General features: G+C 39.7%; 2 protein-coding genes across 5 annotated transcripts; one reads left to right on the forward strand and one right to left on the reverse strand.

Moving 5' to 3' along the window:
* Window positions 1-380: 380 nt before the first annotated feature.
* On the reverse strand, window positions 381-10,332 carry pafah1b2 (platelet-activating factor acetylhydrolase 1b, catalytic subunit 2). Of its 3 annotated transcripts, none has more exons than XM_074672676.1 (6): window positions 10,253-10,332; window positions 6,028-6,109; window positions 5,064-5,153; window positions 4,738-4,854; window positions 4,450-4,572; window positions 381-2,886 (listed from the first exon to the last, which is right to left on the reverse strand). In XM_074672676.1, the coding sequence occupies exons 2-6, from the start codon at window positions 6,106-6,108 to the stop codon at window positions 2,608-2,610; spliced, it is 690 nt and encodes a 229-aa protein (XP_074528777.1). In that variant the 5' UTR covers window position 6,109; window positions 10,253-10,332; the 3' UTR covers window positions 381-2,607. The 3 variants fall into 3 exon arrangements, with proteins under 3 accessions (XP_074528777.1, XP_074528779.1, XP_074528776.1); XM_074672678.1 differs by lacking the exon at window positions 10,253-10,332 and adding an exon at window positions 6,970-7,026; XM_074672675.1 differs by lacking the exon at window positions 10,253-10,332 and adding an exon at window positions 6,521-6,831.
* An 8-nt stretch (window positions 10,333-10,340) lies between these two features.
* LOC141791955 (myelin protein zero-like protein 2) lies at window positions 10,341-18,944 on the forward strand. 2 transcript variants are annotated; one of them, XM_074672680.1, is made up of 4 exons: window positions 10,341-10,464; window positions 15,065-15,234; window positions 15,886-16,096; window positions 17,818-18,944. In XM_074672680.1, exons 1-4 carry the CDS (start codon window positions 10,404-10,406, stop codon window positions 17,823-17,825), a joined length of 450 nt encoding a protein of 149 aa, XP_074528781.1. In that variant the 5' UTR covers window positions 10,341-10,403; the 3' UTR covers window positions 17,826-18,944. The 2 variants fall into 2 exon arrangements, with proteins under 2 accessions (XP_074528781.1, XP_074528780.1); XM_074672679.1 differs by lacking the exon at window positions 17,818-18,944 and having other exon boundaries at window positions 15,886-17,754.
* Window positions 18,945-19,324: the final 380 nt, after the last annotated feature.

A 19,324-nucleotide genomic window follows, 5' to 3' on the forward strand; every position in this document is an offset into this window, starting at 1 on the left:
TTTTGTCTCATCTATGTGCAATAACAGTTTGATCTGGAACAGTTTGCATCAATTTAAATCAATAAAAGCTTCCAAAAAAAGTCAGCAATTTGTTCATTTATTGAATAAAATTTTTATAACAAGTCTAAGTTGCTTCAGACAGCTGCTTATTACATTATAAAATATGAAAGATTGAAAAGTCATAAGACTCTTTACTGAGAGTGAGAAGTATCAAGCAATGAGAAATATTGTAGTCTCAGTTCTTCCGGATGATGGCTCCCTCTGCTGGTGGGACTACAGTACTGCAAGTCACACTGACATATTTTGGGGGGTTTAAGTTTAAGTTACCTGTACCTTTTTCCACTCACAAGCCACATAGACACTCAAACTTAGACACATGGTTGTTTCATTGTTTTGTTTTTTATTTTTGGAATGCTTTACCTCAATAACATGACAACGAGCCAAAACAGTGCAAATGCGTTACCGCACCGAACACAGACTCCTTCAAACATCATTTTCCCAGGCTACATGTTTCATATTTACAACTGTGGTCACTTCTACACACTCACATGTTCAACTTACTTAAACAGTCCCACACCAGACATACTTCACTGTACACAACCGTCCCCATGAACACTTAAGGCACACACACATACACTATTTAAATGTATAACACAGCACGCCAATGTGTAGAGCTTAAAACAGCAGTAACGTTGGATAATTTGATGCTCAACAAGAGACTTATGAAGCCAAGTCAAGAGGAAACGGCTACAGTACAAGCTCACAGACAAATGGTTTTCTTTACATAACCTGGGGTTGCTTTGTAGCATTTAGCATGATAATACTCGGTTTAGCTGTGTTCTGTGGATTGAACATGTTGCTTTGCAGTCTTAAAAATATTTAGTGACTCATGTGAGCACAGACGTCTAGTCAGAGTGTGAAAATCGACTACAAATACAACAGGGGGAGGAATGAAGAGGAAGTGGGAATGGGATAAAGGGTTGCAGATTAATACTAAACAATATTCAGGAGGGAGAGGGAGAGAGAGCCTGTGCTGGTTGGTTTAGTATTTACTGTAATTTTTCAGATTGAGAGATAAAGACAGAAAGGGAAAAGTCGCCCGTCAATAATCTGTATTTTGTGAGAAAGAGCTCATGTAATGACGAGCAGTGTAAGCTGAAAGCTGCTGGACTTGTGTTTGTATAACAGCCACTGTGTTTACTACATAGTTTCATTTAGACAGTGAAATAACATTGCTTAAGAAGAGTGTGTTCAAGTTTTTTTTGTTATATAAAAATATGTGATTCAACAGACAGACAACACCAAGAAGTCTTCCAAGAGCTAATTTTAAAAGCTGGCAGTTTAGCGTTTCAAAACATTTAAATATTGAAATTAATTTTCAGTAAGACTGAGTCACCAGAGCCTAAATCCTGTACACATCATATAAATACATTTGAACATAAGCAAATGAGTTGGAAGTGTTTGGAAAAAGTGCACAGATGAGAAGATTAAACAGGTAATCATTGCTATGATGTTTGATTATACGCTTTTTTTCAAATAGCTATTGACTTCATACATTTTCTTGATGCTAAAAACATGCATGCAGCAAACATTAGATTTGAGCTTTTAGGGATTTGCTGTTTATATGCCACCTAAGATATACAGTGTGTGTTTTATAGCACAACAAACAGTTTCAAAAGATATCTAAACAGCTGCACGTGGTGTTCAAGAATATAAATTTAGCTGAGTAAGTGCTTCTTGTTTGACTAGGAATATGAAATATAACACAACCGAATGCGTTTTTTCTGTAAAACTTTTGCATCACATGAACATGATTACACTTCAAGCGTGAGACTTTTAAGTGCTGCCCTTCGCAAAAAAAAAAAAGTTCATTTGAGCAGGAGCCTCTCTGCAATGTTTCCCAACCTTTGTGAGGTGAAGGCTACTTAGAGCGAGCAGCATCGCATCACAGAAGGTTTTTTTCTCTGTCGGCTGTTTCAATTTTAGGATTTTAGAAGCCTTAAGAGGTAGGAGTGTGCAGAGTTCCACAAGAAAGAGAAGAGATAAAATAAAAACAATTTGGGCTAACTGATGATTTGTCCCTTTTGACCTTTAAAGTATGACCTCTAATGTGATTCCTGTGGTATCTTGTTGATCCTTGAGCCTTGTGTTGGGAAGTTCTGCTCTGTGTAGTGAAAAATCACATTTTACAATACTGGATAATGTTCTGCCCTCTGTGAGTATCTTGTGCACTGGAGCTCATGTGTTAAAAGAGAGGCTGACCTTTGCAGGACACCAAAAAAAAAACCCCAAAAGAAGCACAGAGCCAGCTTTGCATATACAGGCTTGGATTAATAGTCCAACATGACCTCAGTGTATCTGTTGATGAATCTGAGTAGCTTGACCTTAATAAATGCTTTAGCAACATAGCAATCACAGTGTCTAAATCTCAAGTCTCTCTCCCTCTTTAGCACCTCTCAATATTCAGCCCCCGCTCATGATTTTGATCTCATGCCCCTCATAGGCCCACTCAAAGTGGGCCCTTCCTCCTCCAGGTACCAGGGACATGTCTCCCCACAGCAGGTGAGACATGCCTCTGGGTGAATGGAGATGTTCAGCCACTCGCAGTCAAACCAGCGATGCCCGTCTCTCCTCTGGCGTCTCCTCCAGTATCTGAAGCAGCAGGTCGCTGAGGGGCTTGGCGATGGAGCGATATCCTGTAGACGTCAGGTGGAGGAAGTCAAACATGTCCTGTGGAATGATGGTCCCATCCGAGTGGACAAAGTTCCCGCTCACATCCAAGAACTGAGCCTGACCAAGGCGAGGCAGCCAGGAGCGCAGGTACCCGTTTACTGCTGCGTTCTTCTCCCTCAGTGGGTTGGGACGCTCCCCTCGAGGTAACAAACCCTGAAAACGACAAAGACATCAATGATTCATATCTTTACTCATTTGTAAATGTTTACGTTTTATTTTCTTACTTGTTTTTCTTACTTTTTATTATCATACACCTGGATAAAGGTCTTTGAAGCATTCAGTGTTTCATTTCACAGAATCAAACAGTTTCCTTCCTTTTTAAGATTATATACTTTAAACTTATAATTCTCTGGACTTCATGACAAGTTTTCTTTCATAAAGACTTCCTGCAATGTTGGTTTCATTAATTGGTTCCATGTGATTTAAGAACCAGTGAATCTGAGATGTACTAGCTCTTTGATTAGAGTAACTAGCTTTGTCTACAGTTTTTCTCAGTTGCGTTGGTTCATTTCTCAGATCAGATCAGAATTGAAATTCTCTAAACTACTTGTTCAATCTTCACATCATCGCTTGTGAAGGCACCATTGTCACTTGTGCTCATCAAATAAGCAGTTTCTCATTTCTCTGAACAAGTTGCAAATGCTTTAGGACATCCTTGCAAATTATTATGTTTAATTCTCTGCTGTTTCCTACAATATCAGCTGCTTATGTCATGTTGATCAAAATGGATTATCATGGGTCTCTGTTGAATAATCTCACCCTCCACAACATTCAGTCATGAGTTCATGGCACAAGTCTTTACATGCAAAAAGATGGAACAAGTTATGACACTATGTCAAGCATCTTTCCACACATTTCCTTGGACTTTTTTTTACTACTGAAAATGTCTGAGCTGGCTATCTGTTCAATCTTGACTTTCTCTAACAAATGGAAATGTGTGAAGCATCAGATCAACCAATGATCAACCAGATTTCTGAAATAGCTCAGAAGTGCATGTCATGAACCATCAACTGATAAGTATATATGTGTACTTTTCTCTGTACAGACAGTGGCAACAAATTTCCTGTAAAGGACAATAAAGATCTATCACACCATGTTCTCAAACATAAGCTTAAGATGAAGGATGCAGCCAAAAGCTGGAAGAAAAACTATGTAGACTGTACTGCTCTGTAATTCCCACAGGACTGCATGAACAGTTTTCCTTTAAGAGGCTGTTCTATGTTCCCATTTCTACTTTTGTATTTTTTATTTTCCTTTGTGCTATGCAGCACCTTCTTCTCCTTTCTGTATCGCAATGATGGGGTCGGTCAACAGATTACAGCACAAACAGTAAAAGGATAAATGACATGAGGACTCATCATTCTGATGCACTGACATGTTCACTAACACAGATATTTACTTTTGAGGGATGGACTAGGGATTATGAGAAAGAGACAGGCTTTTCCAGGTAATCCATGGGGTTTTGCTATTTGTAAAAAAAGTTTTGAGAAATGCACTTACCATTTTGAAAATGGCGAGGATGATTTCGAGAAATGTACCAAAGCAACTGAGAAAAACTGTCATATTTTACCGAAAACTTGAACACAGTATCCCAACAAATAAACTAGGTTCATACACAAAACATACTGCTTACCACTTACCAGAAAATATCATTAATGTATATGATATTTTCTATCATATATGTATAAAGTGTATAGTAAATGTAGCTATACCTACCAGGACAATGATCTTTGCCTTGGGAAGTCGGGAGGTGATCAGCTGAGCAATAGCAAGAATTCCTCCAGCAACTTGCTCTGCTGTGTGTTCATAATTGTTGGTGCCTATCCACAGTACCACCACCTGGAAAAGACCACAGACAAGCACCGTAAACACAGTATTGTGTCTTATATCTAAACAACAGAGCAGCAATGGTCAATCAACAAAGAGATGAAATGACATGACAGAGTGCCATTGCAGAAAACAAAATAGCCAATAATAGGATGTGACTAGGCTTGTCTGACTCACTTTGGGGCGGATGTTCTCTAGCTCTCCATTCTGCAGCCTCCACAGCACGTTACAGGTGGTGTCCCCTCCAATGCCAAAGTTAAGCGCGTGAAGAGGAGAGAACAACTCTCTCCAGACCTGAAGAGACAGAGCATCTCAGGTGAAGATTTCTGACCTTGATGGCTAATCTGGAATAAGACACTGCTGCAGAATGAAAGCAGGCCAATGAATGACAAGATGCCTTCAAAGTTGTTTTTGAAAATACAATTTTTATGACATCACATTTTTTCACACTGTGATTTGAAGGGAAACTGTCCAGGTTCACCATGATGAAGATGTTTTCTTACCTCATACTGATGCATTAACTGCACCATAGAATCTCCCACAAAAAGCACATCTGGTTCGGCATCTTTACACTCCTGCACAAATCGTGTATGCTGTAAAAAGACAAAGTCTTGTCAAAAAGTGGAAAGTTACATTTAATTCACTGAAAAGCGTATAATTAATCAGCTTCTTATAAGCTATACTAGTCTTTGTTAAAATCTTTGTGTGTCTGTTTTTGTAGCTGTTGAATTACATTCATGAGCCTTCCAAGACAAAAAAAAAGCCTTCAAGCTCATCAGAGGACAAGACATGTCTGGTGCCTATCTGATAGAGAGCCTAGAGTAAAGTAGACTGTCTCAGTCCTATTAGCAGGATTAACCTTTCATAGACCTACGAGGAGTTGCCACAGGATAGATAACGTGGCCCTCTAAAAGAAATACGAGCCTTGAGAATTAATGACCAAGGTCTATGAGCATGTTGTTTTTGATCAAACATTTTATCACAAATGCAATTGACAGTATTTGTCTGTTTCCTGACTTTACTAATGCAAATTGGTGCAGAGTAAAGAATAAGGTCATGCATTTCATCAAAATGAGTTAACACGGTAGCCATAGGACTGAAAAAGCTTTAGTTCCTATGACTGAGGTGAAGTTAAGATAATCAGTCACAGAAGGATCCTAGTTATAATATAAAAATCAAAGCTTATGTAACAGCACTAAACATGAAGTGTATATAAGGTCAAATAAGATGATCTGACTGAGGGCCACTTGGTGATATCTGGGAACATCTGACACATGCGGGCTGCTGTAAATTTAAGTGAGCATTTCTTTGAATAGAATAGATGTTATGGAAAGCACAATTAAGCCCAGAACTAAGAGAGGCACAACCAAATAAAGTATAATCTCCAGATGGCAACAAACATTCAAATTACATGAAGACACAGGATGCAAAGTGATTGGTTCTCGTTCCGTTATAAACGAAACTTACCTGTGACATCCACCGTCCATCTCCCTGTACATCCTCTACGGGTTTGGCCACAGCAGCTGGGTTCAATCCATCACCGCTCATCCTACAGGAGGCATCACCAATCATTCACAAGAAACAAACACAAACAGCACACAGAGTCGACGCCTCTGATGCTACGATGAAGGGAGGAAAGCCTCAGCATCAGCTAGCAGAAACCACTGCTCTGCTGCAGCAGCTTAATGTTACAGCAGCCGGCAGCCTGGCCTAATACGGATGAAGGCTACTTTCGCTTTTGTAAGAGGGTGCTTATGGATCACAGAGCAGATAGCATTAAACCCGCTGACTGGCTGTTTATCTTAGGTTAGCATGTCTGCTAATAGCAGGCTAACCTGCAAATGTCTGCAGGCTGTCAAAGCTGCATCTTGGGCATAACGTTTGACACACCCAAATGTTACATTTATTTATTTTTTTTACAGAAATTAATTTGCTCTGAATGTAAATAAAAAAAATCAACCTGGCAGGGTGTCGGTCGTCACTTCTTGGCTCACTTGGCTTCAGAACAATACTTTTCTTACTTCAGTTGTGTGCTGGCGGGGAGTGGAGGCGGGTGATGCTCGCTAGCAACTGTTAGCTGACTGTAGCTAAGCGAGACAACAAAAGGTGTGTCAAAAAGGCAAACTGTAGAGACTCTGTAAGGAAGAGAGCGCCGATGTGTTACCATGAGTGGTAACACTGTAACAGGGCAGTGCAGCGAGCGACCATACAGTGTGGGCGTATTGTTCCCCGATATTTGTCTGACGGGTGGCAGGTCCTTACGATCTGGCTGCGAATATTTCCCAACTCTAACTCTTGTAACAGTTATACCAAAGACTAAAAACACGAAACCACGATGTAAAAGCATCCTATGGTAATTTTATGAGTTTTTTTTTAATCAAGCTGACATACAGCTTCTAAGTGTTTTACCTTGCAGCTTTTCCATTGGGCAACAACACCCAATATCCGTTGTCCCGCAATGAATCATGGGAGGTTTAACGAAAGGAGTGAAATTTATGTCCTGGATGAAAAATATTGAAATAGATTTTCCATATATCAGAGTGACTTTCCTTGTACGTCTTTTTAGTGACAGAAAGTGAGAAAAAAAATCCTTCGTAATGGTGGTTTTGGGAAACTTAGCGCAGAACAAAGTGCATCTCGACCAACCGACGTACAGTGAAGTCACCACTCGCCTCCAATACTGCCCATGCACCAATCATGACCCATCTTGATTGATCCCTGACCATTTCTAATCCGGAGTGCTCACTAAATCAACTGAGGGCAATGCATCATTATCCTGTCAAATCAATACTGCATTCTATCACCGCTGGAAACGCAGGACATGCCAGTCATCTTTTTTTTAGCTTTAAATATCAGCCATGTCATAAGCATTATAACTTTGTCATAGCTGAAGGAAAAATAAAATTAGAAAAAAAAACAATCATTAACTTACTTCCCAGCTTGTATGTGTCGTTGTGGTTGTACTTCTGTTCATTGTGGGTTTTGTATTCTTGTTGTGGCTTTTACATTTGTGTTGTTGCTGTTGCAAATCATCTGACACATTTTGGCCACCGTATGATTCTGTTTGAACTCACCCTTTTTTAATGTTTCACCTTTTAGGTTTTTAGCCCCAATCTGATTGGTGACGACTGGATTAACCTTGACCCCTTGACATCACAAATGAGGCCCGTTTGTCACCAATGTTATTAAGAGCAAGCAATACACATTCCTCTTTTCATCTTATGGAACTAACATGTTCAATACAACCTCCAGCCCACGCGGTTGGAGGGTGACGTACATGTGAAGCAGCAGCTTTCACCCTGATGCTGGTGGCTAGTTGGCCTTTTTCTTATTATTTGTTGCATATAGCCTAGGGAAATTTCTGTTGCTGTTCCATATTAATTATCATGATTCATAGCTGCAGCAACTTCAAGGATGAGCTAGCGAGTATTGTTTGTTGTGAAAGTCAATTTAGGAAGGCCAATTTGCACCACCTACAACTATAGCATATGCTGCACTTAGAGCACTGGGGATGAGACTATAATAAATGGACACAGCGTGTCTGTGAAGTGACCCCATGGTTTCTTGAACTGTTGTTAGGAACCCCTCCAAAGGGGAATGGTCATATTAGAGATGCAGGCTTAAACTAACTTTTGGTTGACCTAACAACAGGTAAGAAGGCAGAGTTCAGATGGCCCTTGTGCCTAGTGCAGTGTTGTAATCTTATTGCAAGTATGATTGTTGCAAAACAGGGAAGGGAACTAACTGTTACAACAAGGAGCCCTAGTGTGGCTCCTGAGATGAGACTGAAACAGGCCACTCCTCATTTTTCCTTTGCAGGGTTGGATTTCTCACTGTTTCATGGCTTTGTTTGAACACACAGGTCTGAGAGTATTTGTTACAGAATAAAGAAGTAACCTGGGTATCCAGGTCAAAGTATTATTCATTGCATGAACCTAACAGAGAACGCTAATGTTTTGATTTTAACTGAATAAAGACGTTTAATGGATAACAATAAAGCAGTCTATTGTTGACACTGACATGAAGAAAACAAATTAAACGTATGGATCACTCATGGTTTTTATATTGGGAGTCTGAGTTATAACAGCAAGTATAACATAGGCCTACGTTAAGGGGATAACAGTATGTATTGTTTAACATGTTAAGAGACATAAATTATTTTTCTTTCATTTCAGATTTGGTTGATAGTTCTGGGATGAGTAGGCAGTGAAATCTGCACATAAGTCAGAATCAATAAATGGGATGAAAAAAAATACAAAACAATAAAAGATGATACCCATTCTATGAAATTATAATTCGCCTGTCACAATATTTTAGTTTATATTTCACAATTTTATGCAGATACCACACAAACCCCCTCCTGTGTGTTTTCCATTAGAAAGCATAGCACCTGAACACAACACCTGTTCTACTGTCATCAGCCTTGATAGACTAAATGAAATGTAACACTATGCTGACGCCGCCAGATGGAACCAGTCAACAGAAAGCTTTACATTACAAAGTTTTCTTAACTCTCAGCTATGAACCTCATTCTGTATGCCTGCAGGAGCTGAATGAAATCAGTTGAGGTGTTGAGCAGCAGGTATTGGAGGTGAGCTAACAGGTTATGCAAGGAGCGAAGCAGCAAACGCCGCCCATCAGGGCCCTGTTCTACGAAGCAGGATTACTGCCTAGCGAGGTAGCTTTGAGGATAGGTTCCGGATTCCCTGTTCTACGACGCGGGATCACTCCTCAGCGAGGCAAGTCTCCATGGCAACACATGCTGAACGGCTAACCTGCTCCGGGGCAGGTTAGGTTCGGTTCCAGATTGAACTCGCGGACTATAAAAACCCCGCCCACTGACCAATGAGCCCTCACGAAAAAGCGGCTTGTCCGTTCTTAAAGGATCCCGTGGACATCGGAGCCCGACCCACTCTCTTTTTCGGATGACCACCTTTATGAAAGTTACCGGTTTTCCAGGGAGGGGTTGGTAGTACATGACACTTTCTACAGGTAGTTAAAGGGAATGAAGAACTCTCATTGCCGTAATAAGATCTTTAATGCCAACACTTCTGTTCCATGACAATATTTTATTGCCCATATTAAAATTGTGACAGGAATTCATGTAGGGCTCATGTGGGCTACATATCACACAAAAAATGTAAACACAATAGGAATGAACAAATGAATAAATTCATCTAAGAAATAAATTAGGTATGTTGCATGTTACAGTAAAAGTGCATGGTGAAGAGTGCTATTTCAGGATGATAATGGCACAAGAGATTTTTCTTTTGCACTACACTTGTGCATTTAGACAGTCAGCAATTTTCTGCCAGCTCTCCTTCCGTGCTTTAGCAGCGGCGACGGTGTTGCTTTTAACGTTAATTACATGTTTCAGCTCGTCATACTTCCTCATGATCACCTCCTGCTCCTCCTGAGTGAAGTATGCGGTCCTTCTTTCTCTGGCCTGCTCTGACGCTCCAGACTGCTCCATGTTCGTGATTGGTCAGATGCAGCGGGCTCCGCCTTATATGCGTGCACGCGCTCATTGCCTAGCTGGATCCACTTATGAGGTTGATAACCAGTGTCGTAAAACCGTGTAACGAGACCACCGGCTACCGCGCTCAGTTCAGCGAGGTAGCTCCACGGCTGTCTCGCCAGGCTGAACTTGCTTCGTAGAACAGGGCCCAGGTGTGTTGGCAGGTTGACTCACTTTTTCACCACAGAAGCGAAGATTTACGCCAAAAGGATCTTTTCCTCCGCCAGTCTTTGGTGGTATTTGCCTTTATGAGTCCGTCCAACAAACGTACATGAAGGGACTTTTTTTCCAGAGGACTTAACCCGCCGGAGTCGAGCCCGTTTTAATGTTTTACCCTCCCATGTCTCGGATATGGCTGCTTGTTGTCCTGGGGCTCGTGCTGCCAGGTAAGTTCATGACTTCCTGGAGAGGGGGACTGGCGACCTGTACGAAATGTCGAAACAAATGGATTGAAAATGTTATGCTTGAACTGGTTATTCAGCCTTACAGTCTCACGAAGGGGCAAGAATTACTGACGAAGTCTGTCGTAAGTTTATTTATTCATGGGGAATCGGACTTAAAGGTTACTGTCTAAAAGTGAGGAGTGAAAACCACTGACAAAAATAGCCTACAGCGTGAAAACAGTGTATCGCACTGTTATTATTGTACTTGATGTTTACACGTGTGTCACATGTGTTTACAGTTGTTATCTAGGTCTCAGAATAACCATACTATGGTTCATTTTTTACAACGCAGCAGGTGACATGGTGTTATCAGGCTTTTCCCATTCCCTTGCAGTGCAGTGTTGGTCTAAAGTCTGTGAAAGCAAGATTACTAAAACTCACAAATTTACAGTTTTTCACTAAGCAGGGGATACATAGGAAGCTATCTTAAATGAATGAAAAGGCAATACTGAATTTGAATAATTACACTGTTTGAAATAATTCAAACTTTGTCATTCATTGGCAGAAAATAAGTTGTAGAATCTTTGAATTGACAAGAAGATGCTAAAATGCACTTCTAGATGATAACTGGCATTGTGCTCACTTTATTTGAGCTATTGGTGGTCTTTATGTGGAGGTTAAAGGTGACATGAGGCAACGACTGAATACCAAAACACAGCAATGGTATGCCATCTGTGACAGAGGAGAGGAAGTCTGTGAGACCTTGAAGGCATGTTTTTTAAATTCTGCTTTATTTATTTTTTTACTTTTGTTCCTAACCAGACTTGTTGACTATTTTAGATAGATAGATTGATGGTAGATCCTCTGCTGCCCAGACTGAAGGGTTACTTCCATCTAACACCTCAGTCAGTGGAAAATAATTTGATAAACGAAATGCACTTTGTTTTTGAAAACAAGCCACAGAATGATGCACACCTTGTATGATAGTAAGGTTGTTAGATCAAAATGGTGATTAGGTTGTTGAAGCTTTATGTTAGCACATTTGCACATGTAAACGATTTAATCGGCACAGTTTGTATCAGAGAAATGTTCACCTGGTTTAACTTGTTAAGGTATGAGGTTGAGGAGTTAAATTAAAACTCAAATAAACTTAAAGTTAGAGTTTTGTGGTTTTTTTAAGGTTTTATGTTTTCCCTCTAGTGCCCCTGTAGTAGCTTTACATGGTTTCCAGCTACACAAAAATTCTTATTTCTCACACACTGTTGTTTTAGAAAACTTTAGTCGCATTGTCTGAAACACCTAATTTTAGCTTGTGTCTCTTTAAGGCTACCCTCTCCATACACCCTTTTCCTTCTTATTAGCCAGCTTTTTTGAAGCCTGTTGGGGGCAGAGCTACATTCAGACCCTAATGAATGAGGCCTACCCCTCCACCATGTCCCGAACCAGATCCTTATTTGATGAACTCATAATTTCATGACTATATAGAGCTATTTATTTGTTAATTTATTTAATTTAAAGAATGGACCATTTCAAGCTTCCAGGATTACTCCAACATATGAATATGTAGTGGTTCAAAAACCTGCACATGTTTAGTATGGACATCAAGCATTTTTAGTTTATACCCGTGTTTAAAATATGGGAAATCACTGTTTTATGTAATGACGCCGGGATCAGAAGAAGCAATGGAGTGATGTGCTATGTAACTATGCTAAAAAACAAGTCATGCTGAACTTGAGTGTTATAAAGTGCAGCTGCAACAGCCCATGATCAAATACCAGGCAAAGATGTAAATAGGAACAGCTTTATCCCAAAAGAGCCGTGACACACATTGTGTTAGCTTTCAAAAAAGACACAGCCTTATCATTGTGTTATGTTGACATTAGATCTGAAATAGCCTGCTGGTTGTGAATATGGAGGAGTTGTTCAGACAGGCTTGCTTGAAATACCTGGTGTGGTGGGCTGGGCTCTGGTGGGGATGTCTGATCCCATCTTTGAATAGTGGAAAATTACTATTAGGTTACATGATTCTCTCTTACTGCTGGCTTTAAACTTGAGGATGAAGCCAGTCTGTGTCAGAAAGGGAATGCTCTGCTTGTGGAAGTTGTACGTTTCAAGGCTGAATGTCAGATAAACTGTTTAATGGCGTCACAATGGACAGATAATGTGGGGCACTATAAATTCCTTTTGCACTGTTGAGTTTACTGCATTCCTTTATCAGGGCATGCTTGATAAAAGTTTGCAATCAAACAAGTTCACACAGGCTATATGGCTTAATTCAGTTTATTGCTTAAGCTGTGTAAGGAAAATTGAACTGAGCTGAAAGAAACACCCATGAGACTGTCTGCTGTACAAAAAGTATCACTGACTTCACAACAAATGAATGTTGTTTTTTTCATGTCTGGTCATGGTATGACCCATCTGTCATTTGATTATTCAGACACATTAAAGAGAGGGTGTTGTGATTTCCCACGTTTCAAACGTGGATTTAAAGCAACAGTGCTACATGTCCATACTAAACAAGCAGATTTTTCAAACTGTTATAAATCTCTGAATCTGTCAATTAACATCTCAAATAGTCTGTTCTAAGACAGGTAGAGCTTTTTTGGAGTGAGTAGCCTTAAAGAGATAGTGTTTTTGAACAGAGGCTGAAATAATGGTTTTCTAAAACACCAGTGTGAGAAAAATATAACTTTTCGGTTTAGCTATAAATCATGTAAAACTACTACATGGGTACCAGAGGTCCAGTATACCATCTAAAAAAAAAATCAGAATACCCCCTCTTTAACTGAAAGCCAGTCAACATATTCCAGATTCTTGCCAAACCAGCATCAAACAGCATCAGGCAAACAAAACAGCACCTACAATGTAACCCTCTTATCTACACATATACGTATATAAATACACTTATGCAGTTGCCAGCACAACCTACTCAGGACATATATTCAAACTCAACATGATGTGAATTATCTCCACTTTGTAAAACTTCCCTCACTTGTCCCTTACATTCACAGACCAGTGCATCAAAAAACTCAGTTAAAATGACACTGAGGTGACTAAACAGGGAACTGAGACTTAAAGATTATTCCTTCCTAAGAAAAGGATATGAAATAGAATAATGTGAGATCATTGAAGAAAAGGAAGAAATATAATTTGGTTTTACTTCCTCCATGAGCATAACCAGAAGTTTCAGATGAGTTGGCAAAAGAGAAGTAACTCCTGTAATCCCAAAACTACACCCCTGTGATTTAATGTAACGTTCTGTAAATAAATGTTGCATTTGGAAATTGTTGCATTAAAATAGAATATCAGTATTGGTTGAATAAGCTCTTGAACCAAAAAGTCAGGCACTTTCCCCTTTTATGGGATATTTATATACTCACAACATACATGGTGCATCCTGTGTTTAAGTTCCTGTCTGCAGGAATCGACAGGAGAAAGTGAGTTAAACCAGTTCTTAGGAACTAAACAAAGAAATCCATTGTCCTTAAGAAGTGCTGCAGATTTTCTAAAAGTTGTGTGAGCATAAATAAACCGTAGTAGAAATTAGTTCACTCCTTTCTTCTTCAAAGTAAGTTTAACTATCAACAATACTAGTTCAGGAAAGTTTTCCAAAGTAGGATGAAAAGTGATCTATGTATTGTCTGAACACCAAATCTTTTCACTGTTGCCTTTTGTTAAATGAGTGTTTCCACTTAAGAAATATCTAAGCTGTTTATCTTCTTTGATTTTAAGACTTACATCCATTTCTAATTTTAGAATTTTAAAGATCTTTTCTAAATAGATATTTATGTGCACTAATGAAAAATAGAAATGTCTTTATTTTCTTGAGTTTTCTTCTTTTTTTTTCAAATTCCCCTCTTGTGTTTTTCAAAATACTTGACAATGGAAAAGTTGAAGTTTTTTTGTACCTTCACCCATTTTAATTTATCCCTGCATGTACAGGATTACAGAGCATTCTTGGCTTCTGCTTCTCTGAGGTCTATTATTCGCAGGAATGTTTTAATCCTCAGGACGAGAGTCTGCAGATCTGCTCATCACTGTGGCTCACAGAGATGAGCAGATTGAGCCAAACATACTGAAGCATACTTAAACATGGTTACAATAAAACCTGTCAGAAAATGGATTTTTGTTTTGCTAAGAGGATATTTCAGTGAACACACATCCAATTACAAACATCTAAACCTGTTTCTTTAAAGGCGGTGTTCATCTGACCCTCTGTTCTTGTGCACACACACACAATCATTAACCCATGGTAGGCGTAGCAGCTATTTCATTATTTGGATTAGTGGCTCTCCAGTGTGCTGCACTGAAGTCTGATAATCTCATGCAATGGCTGTATTGAGTCAGAGTTTAGAGCTTCAGAAAGATCTGAGGGACATCTATATCTGCTCTTTTCTGTGACGGACATTTCTGAGTTTGATCTGCTGCAGTCAGTTGTGCACTTGTTTGACCTTATCTTAGAATAATAGCACCCACCTGTCTTGACAGCTTGAAGTAAAGTTTAATAAAAGTTATATCTGTGGTGTGTGAATGAGTCAGGAGGTGAAGGTGTTTGGAGTGATGTTGATGCATACTATTTCTCACTTGGCTGTCTTTGAAACAGGAGTGCGACATGTCTGTGGAATAGATATTTACACTCCCAGTGAAGTGGAAGCGGTGAACGGGACGAATGTGAAGCTGAAGTGCACCTTCTCTTCAAGTCACCCAGTGTCGCTTCAGACTGTCACAGTATCCTGGAACTTCAAGCCCTTGAATTCAGGATCGGAGGAGTCGGTTGGTAGAAACTGTGATCAGAAAGTGTTAAATGTGTCATGTTCGATGATATAAGCCAGCATGTTGGGCTTTCCTAACAGCTCTCATTTTGCAGTGGCTCTAAGGAAAAAAAAATAAATAAATGCATTGAACTAAACTTAAAACACTTTAAATGGCCCCCGGTCTCAAAAATGATTTTTTTAGATTAGCAGCAGAGGGCTACACTCCTGGTTGCATAAAAAAAAAAACTTATTGTCCAAAACCAGATGGAAAAAAATACTTCCTCTTAGTGTATCTGCAAACATTTTGGTCTCTGTTGCTATTTCAAGTCTTCTTTATTTCAACACGATGTTTATTTTGTAAAAGCTGGTCCCATCTAGAGTATATAAGCAAAGTATGCCTCAGGGCATGGACACCTTTAATTGGCAAATTACAACAAAGCTGATCAGGACAGAGACTTTATGCTTAACTTTTTTGCTAGTTATGGTCACTTTTAGAGTGCCAACATGGATTCAAAGCTTGTTTTAAACTCTGCATGTCTTTCTTGTGGCTTCTTACTGCACCAAAACATGCTCATCACAGTTTGTCTGCTGTGGCTGACCCAGCTCCAGCAGCATTTTTCTCATGCTTGATTTTTTTGTTGGATTGTGTTTGTGTGTAATTGTGTTACAGGTGTTTTACTACCTGGAGGTGCCTTATCCTCCCCAAATTGGGCGTTTTAAAGGCCATGCAGTTTGGTCAGGAGACATCTTGAGACGAGATGCCTCCATCTCGCTGCATCAGGTGCCCCCGACCTTTAATGGCACCTTCATCTGCCAGGTGCGCAACCGTCCAGATGTGCACGGCAGTAATGGAGAGATCGTCCTCAAAGTCGTCAACAGAGGTCAGACTGCCAAAAATCAAAACCATTGGAGATGCTTGCATGTAGTTTTTTTGCTTTCAAAAAGAGATGTGTCAGAAGATGTCAAGCTGGAGACTTGTACTGGAGATAACCTTTACTAAACTTATAAATCATTAAGTATTACCACAAAATAACTGTGTTAAAGGAAAGTACTATAAAACTGTATAAAGAGGGAAAAGGACAGTCACTTATTAAAATTTACAGCTTACAGTCATCCTCTGAAATAAAAATATTTTTTTTTGTAATTTGACATCCATCAGCTACAAAACCTTTTAGAGCAATGTGAACACTTATTTACAGCAGCCGGCAGCCTGGCCTAATACGGATGAAGGCTACTTTCGCTTTTGTAAGAGGGTGCTTATGGATCACAGAGCAGATAGCATTAAACCCGCTGACTGTCTGTTTATCTTAGGTTGGCATGTCTGCTAATAGCAGGCTAACCTGCAAATGTCTGCAGGCTGTCAAAGCTGAATCTTGGGCATAACGTTTGACACACCCAAATGTTACATTTATTTATTTTTTTACAGAAATTAATTTGCTCTGAATGTAAATAAAAAAAATCAACCTGGCAGGGTGTCGGTCGTCACTTCTTGGCTCACTTGGCTTCAGAACAATACTTTTCTTACTTCAGTTGTGTGCTGGCGGGGAGTGGAGGCGGGTGATGCTCGCTAGCAACTGTTAGCTGACTGTAGCTAAGTGAGACAACAAAAGGTGTGTCAAAAAGGCAAACTGTAGAGACTCTGTAAGGAAGAGAGCGCCGATGTGTTACCATGAGTGGTAACACTGTAACAGGGCAGTGCAGCGAGCGACCATACAGTGTGGGCGTATTGTTCCCCGATATTTGTCTGACGGGTGGCAGGTCCTTACGATCTGGCTGCGAATATTTCCCAACTCTAACTCTTGTAACAGTTATACCAAAGACTAAAAACACGAAACCACGATGTAAAAGCATCCTATGGTAATTTTATGAGTTTTTTTTAATCAAGCTGACATACAGCTTCTAAGTGTTTTACCTTGCAGCTTTTCCATTGGGCAACAACACCCAATATCCGTTGTCCCGCAATGAATCATGGGAGGTTTAACGAAAGGAGTGAAATTTATGTCCTGGATGAAAAATATTGAAATAGATTTTCCATATATCAGAGTGACTTTCCTTGTACGTCTTTTTAGTGACAGAAAGTGAGAAAAAAAATCCTTCGTAATGGTGGTTTTGGGAAACTTAGCGCAGAACAAAGTGCAACTCGACCAACCGACGTACAGTGAAGTCACCACTCGCCTCCAATACTGCCCATGCACCAATCATGACCCATCTTGATTGATCCCTGACCATTTCTAATCCGGAGTGCTCACTAAATCAACTGAGGGCAATGCATCATTATCCTGTTAAATCAATACTGCATTCTATCACCGCTGGAAACGCAGGACATGCCAGTCATCTTATTTTTAGCTTTATATATCAGCCATGTCATAAGCATTATAACTTTGTCATAGCTGAAGGAAAAATAAAATTAGAAAAAAAAACAATCATTAACTTACTTCCCAGCTTGTATGTGTCGTTGTGGTTGTACTTCTGTTCATTGTGGGTTTTGTATTCTTGTTGTGGCTTTTACATTTGTGTTGTTGCTGTTGCAAATCATCTGACACATTTTGGCCACCGTATGATTCTGTTTGAACTCACCCTTTTTTAATGTTTCACCTTTTAGGTTTTTAGCCCCAATCTGATTGGTGACGACTGGATTAACCTTGACCCCTTGACATCACAAATGAGGCCCGTTTGTCACCAATGTTATTAAGAGCAAGCAATACACATTCCTCTTTTCATCTTATGGAACCAACATGTTCAATACAACCTCCAGCCCACGCAGTTGGAGGGTGACGTACATGTGAAGCAGCAGCTTTCACCCTGATGCTGGTGGCTAGTTGGCCTTTTTCTTATTATTTGTTGCATTTAGCCTAGGGAAATTTCTGTTGCTGTTCCATATTAATTATCATGATTCATAGCTGCAGCAACTTCAAGGATGAGCTAGCGAGTATTGTTTGTTGTGAAAGTCAATTTAGGAAGGCCAATTTGCACCACCTACAACTATAGCATATGCTGCACTTAGAGCACTGGGGATGAGACTATAATAAATGGACACAGCGTGTCTGTGAAGTGACCCCATGGTTTCTTGAACTGTTGTTAGGAACCCCTCCAAAGGGGAATGGTCATATTAGAGATGCAGGCTTAAACTAACTTTTGGTTGACCTAACAACAGGTAAGAAGGCAGAGTTCAGATGGCCCTTGTGCCTAGTGCAGTGTTGTAATCTTATTGCAAGTATGATTGTTGCAAAACAGGGAAGGGAACTAACTGTTACAACAAGGAGCCCTAGTGTGGCTCCTGAGATGAGACTGAAACAGGCCACTCCTCATTTTTCCTTTGCAGGGTTGGATTTCTCACTGTTTCATGGCTTTGTTTGAACACACAGGTCTGAGAGTATTTGTTACAGAATAAAGAAGTAACCTGGGTATCCAGGTCAAAGTATTATTCATTGCATGAACCTAACAGAGAACGCTAATGTTTTGATTTTAACTGAATAAAGACGTTTAATGGATAACAATAAAGCAGTCTATTGTTGACACTGACATGAAGAAAACAAATTAAACGTATGGATCACTCATGGTTTTTATATTGGGAGTCTGAGTTATAACAGCAAGTATAACATAGGCCTACGTTAAGGGGATAACAGTATGTATTGTTTAACATGTTAAGAGACATAAATTATTTTTCTTTCATTTCAGATTTGGTTGATAGTTCTGGGATGAGTAGGCAGTGAAATCTGCACATAAGTCAGAATCAATAAATGGGATGAAAAAAAATACAAAACAATAAAAGATGATACCCATTCTATGAAATTATAATTCGCCTGTCACAATATTTTAGTTTATATTTCACAATTTCACAATTTTATGCAGATACCACACAAACCCCCTCCTGTGTGTTTTCCATTAGAAAGCATAGCACCTGAACACAACACCTGTTCTACTGTCATCAGCCTTGATAGACTAAATGAAATGTAACACTATGCTGACGCCGCCAGATGGAACCAGTCAACAGAAAGCTTTACATTACAAAGTTTTCTTAACTCTCAGCTATGAACCTCATTCTGTATGCCTGCAGGAGCTGAATGAAATCAGTTGAGGTGTTGAGCAGCAGGTATTGGAGGTGAGCT

This window comes from Halichoeres trimaculatus, unplaced genomic scaffold, assembly GCF_033239565.1.
Source record: "Halichoeres trimaculatus isolate MK-OKI-2021-1 unplaced genomic scaffold, fHalTri1.1 fHalTri1_scaffold_6, whole genome shotgun sequence".
NCBI classification, from domain to species: domain Eukaryota; kingdom Metazoa; phylum Chordata; class Actinopteri; order Labriformes; family Labridae; genus Halichoeres; species Halichoeres trimaculatus.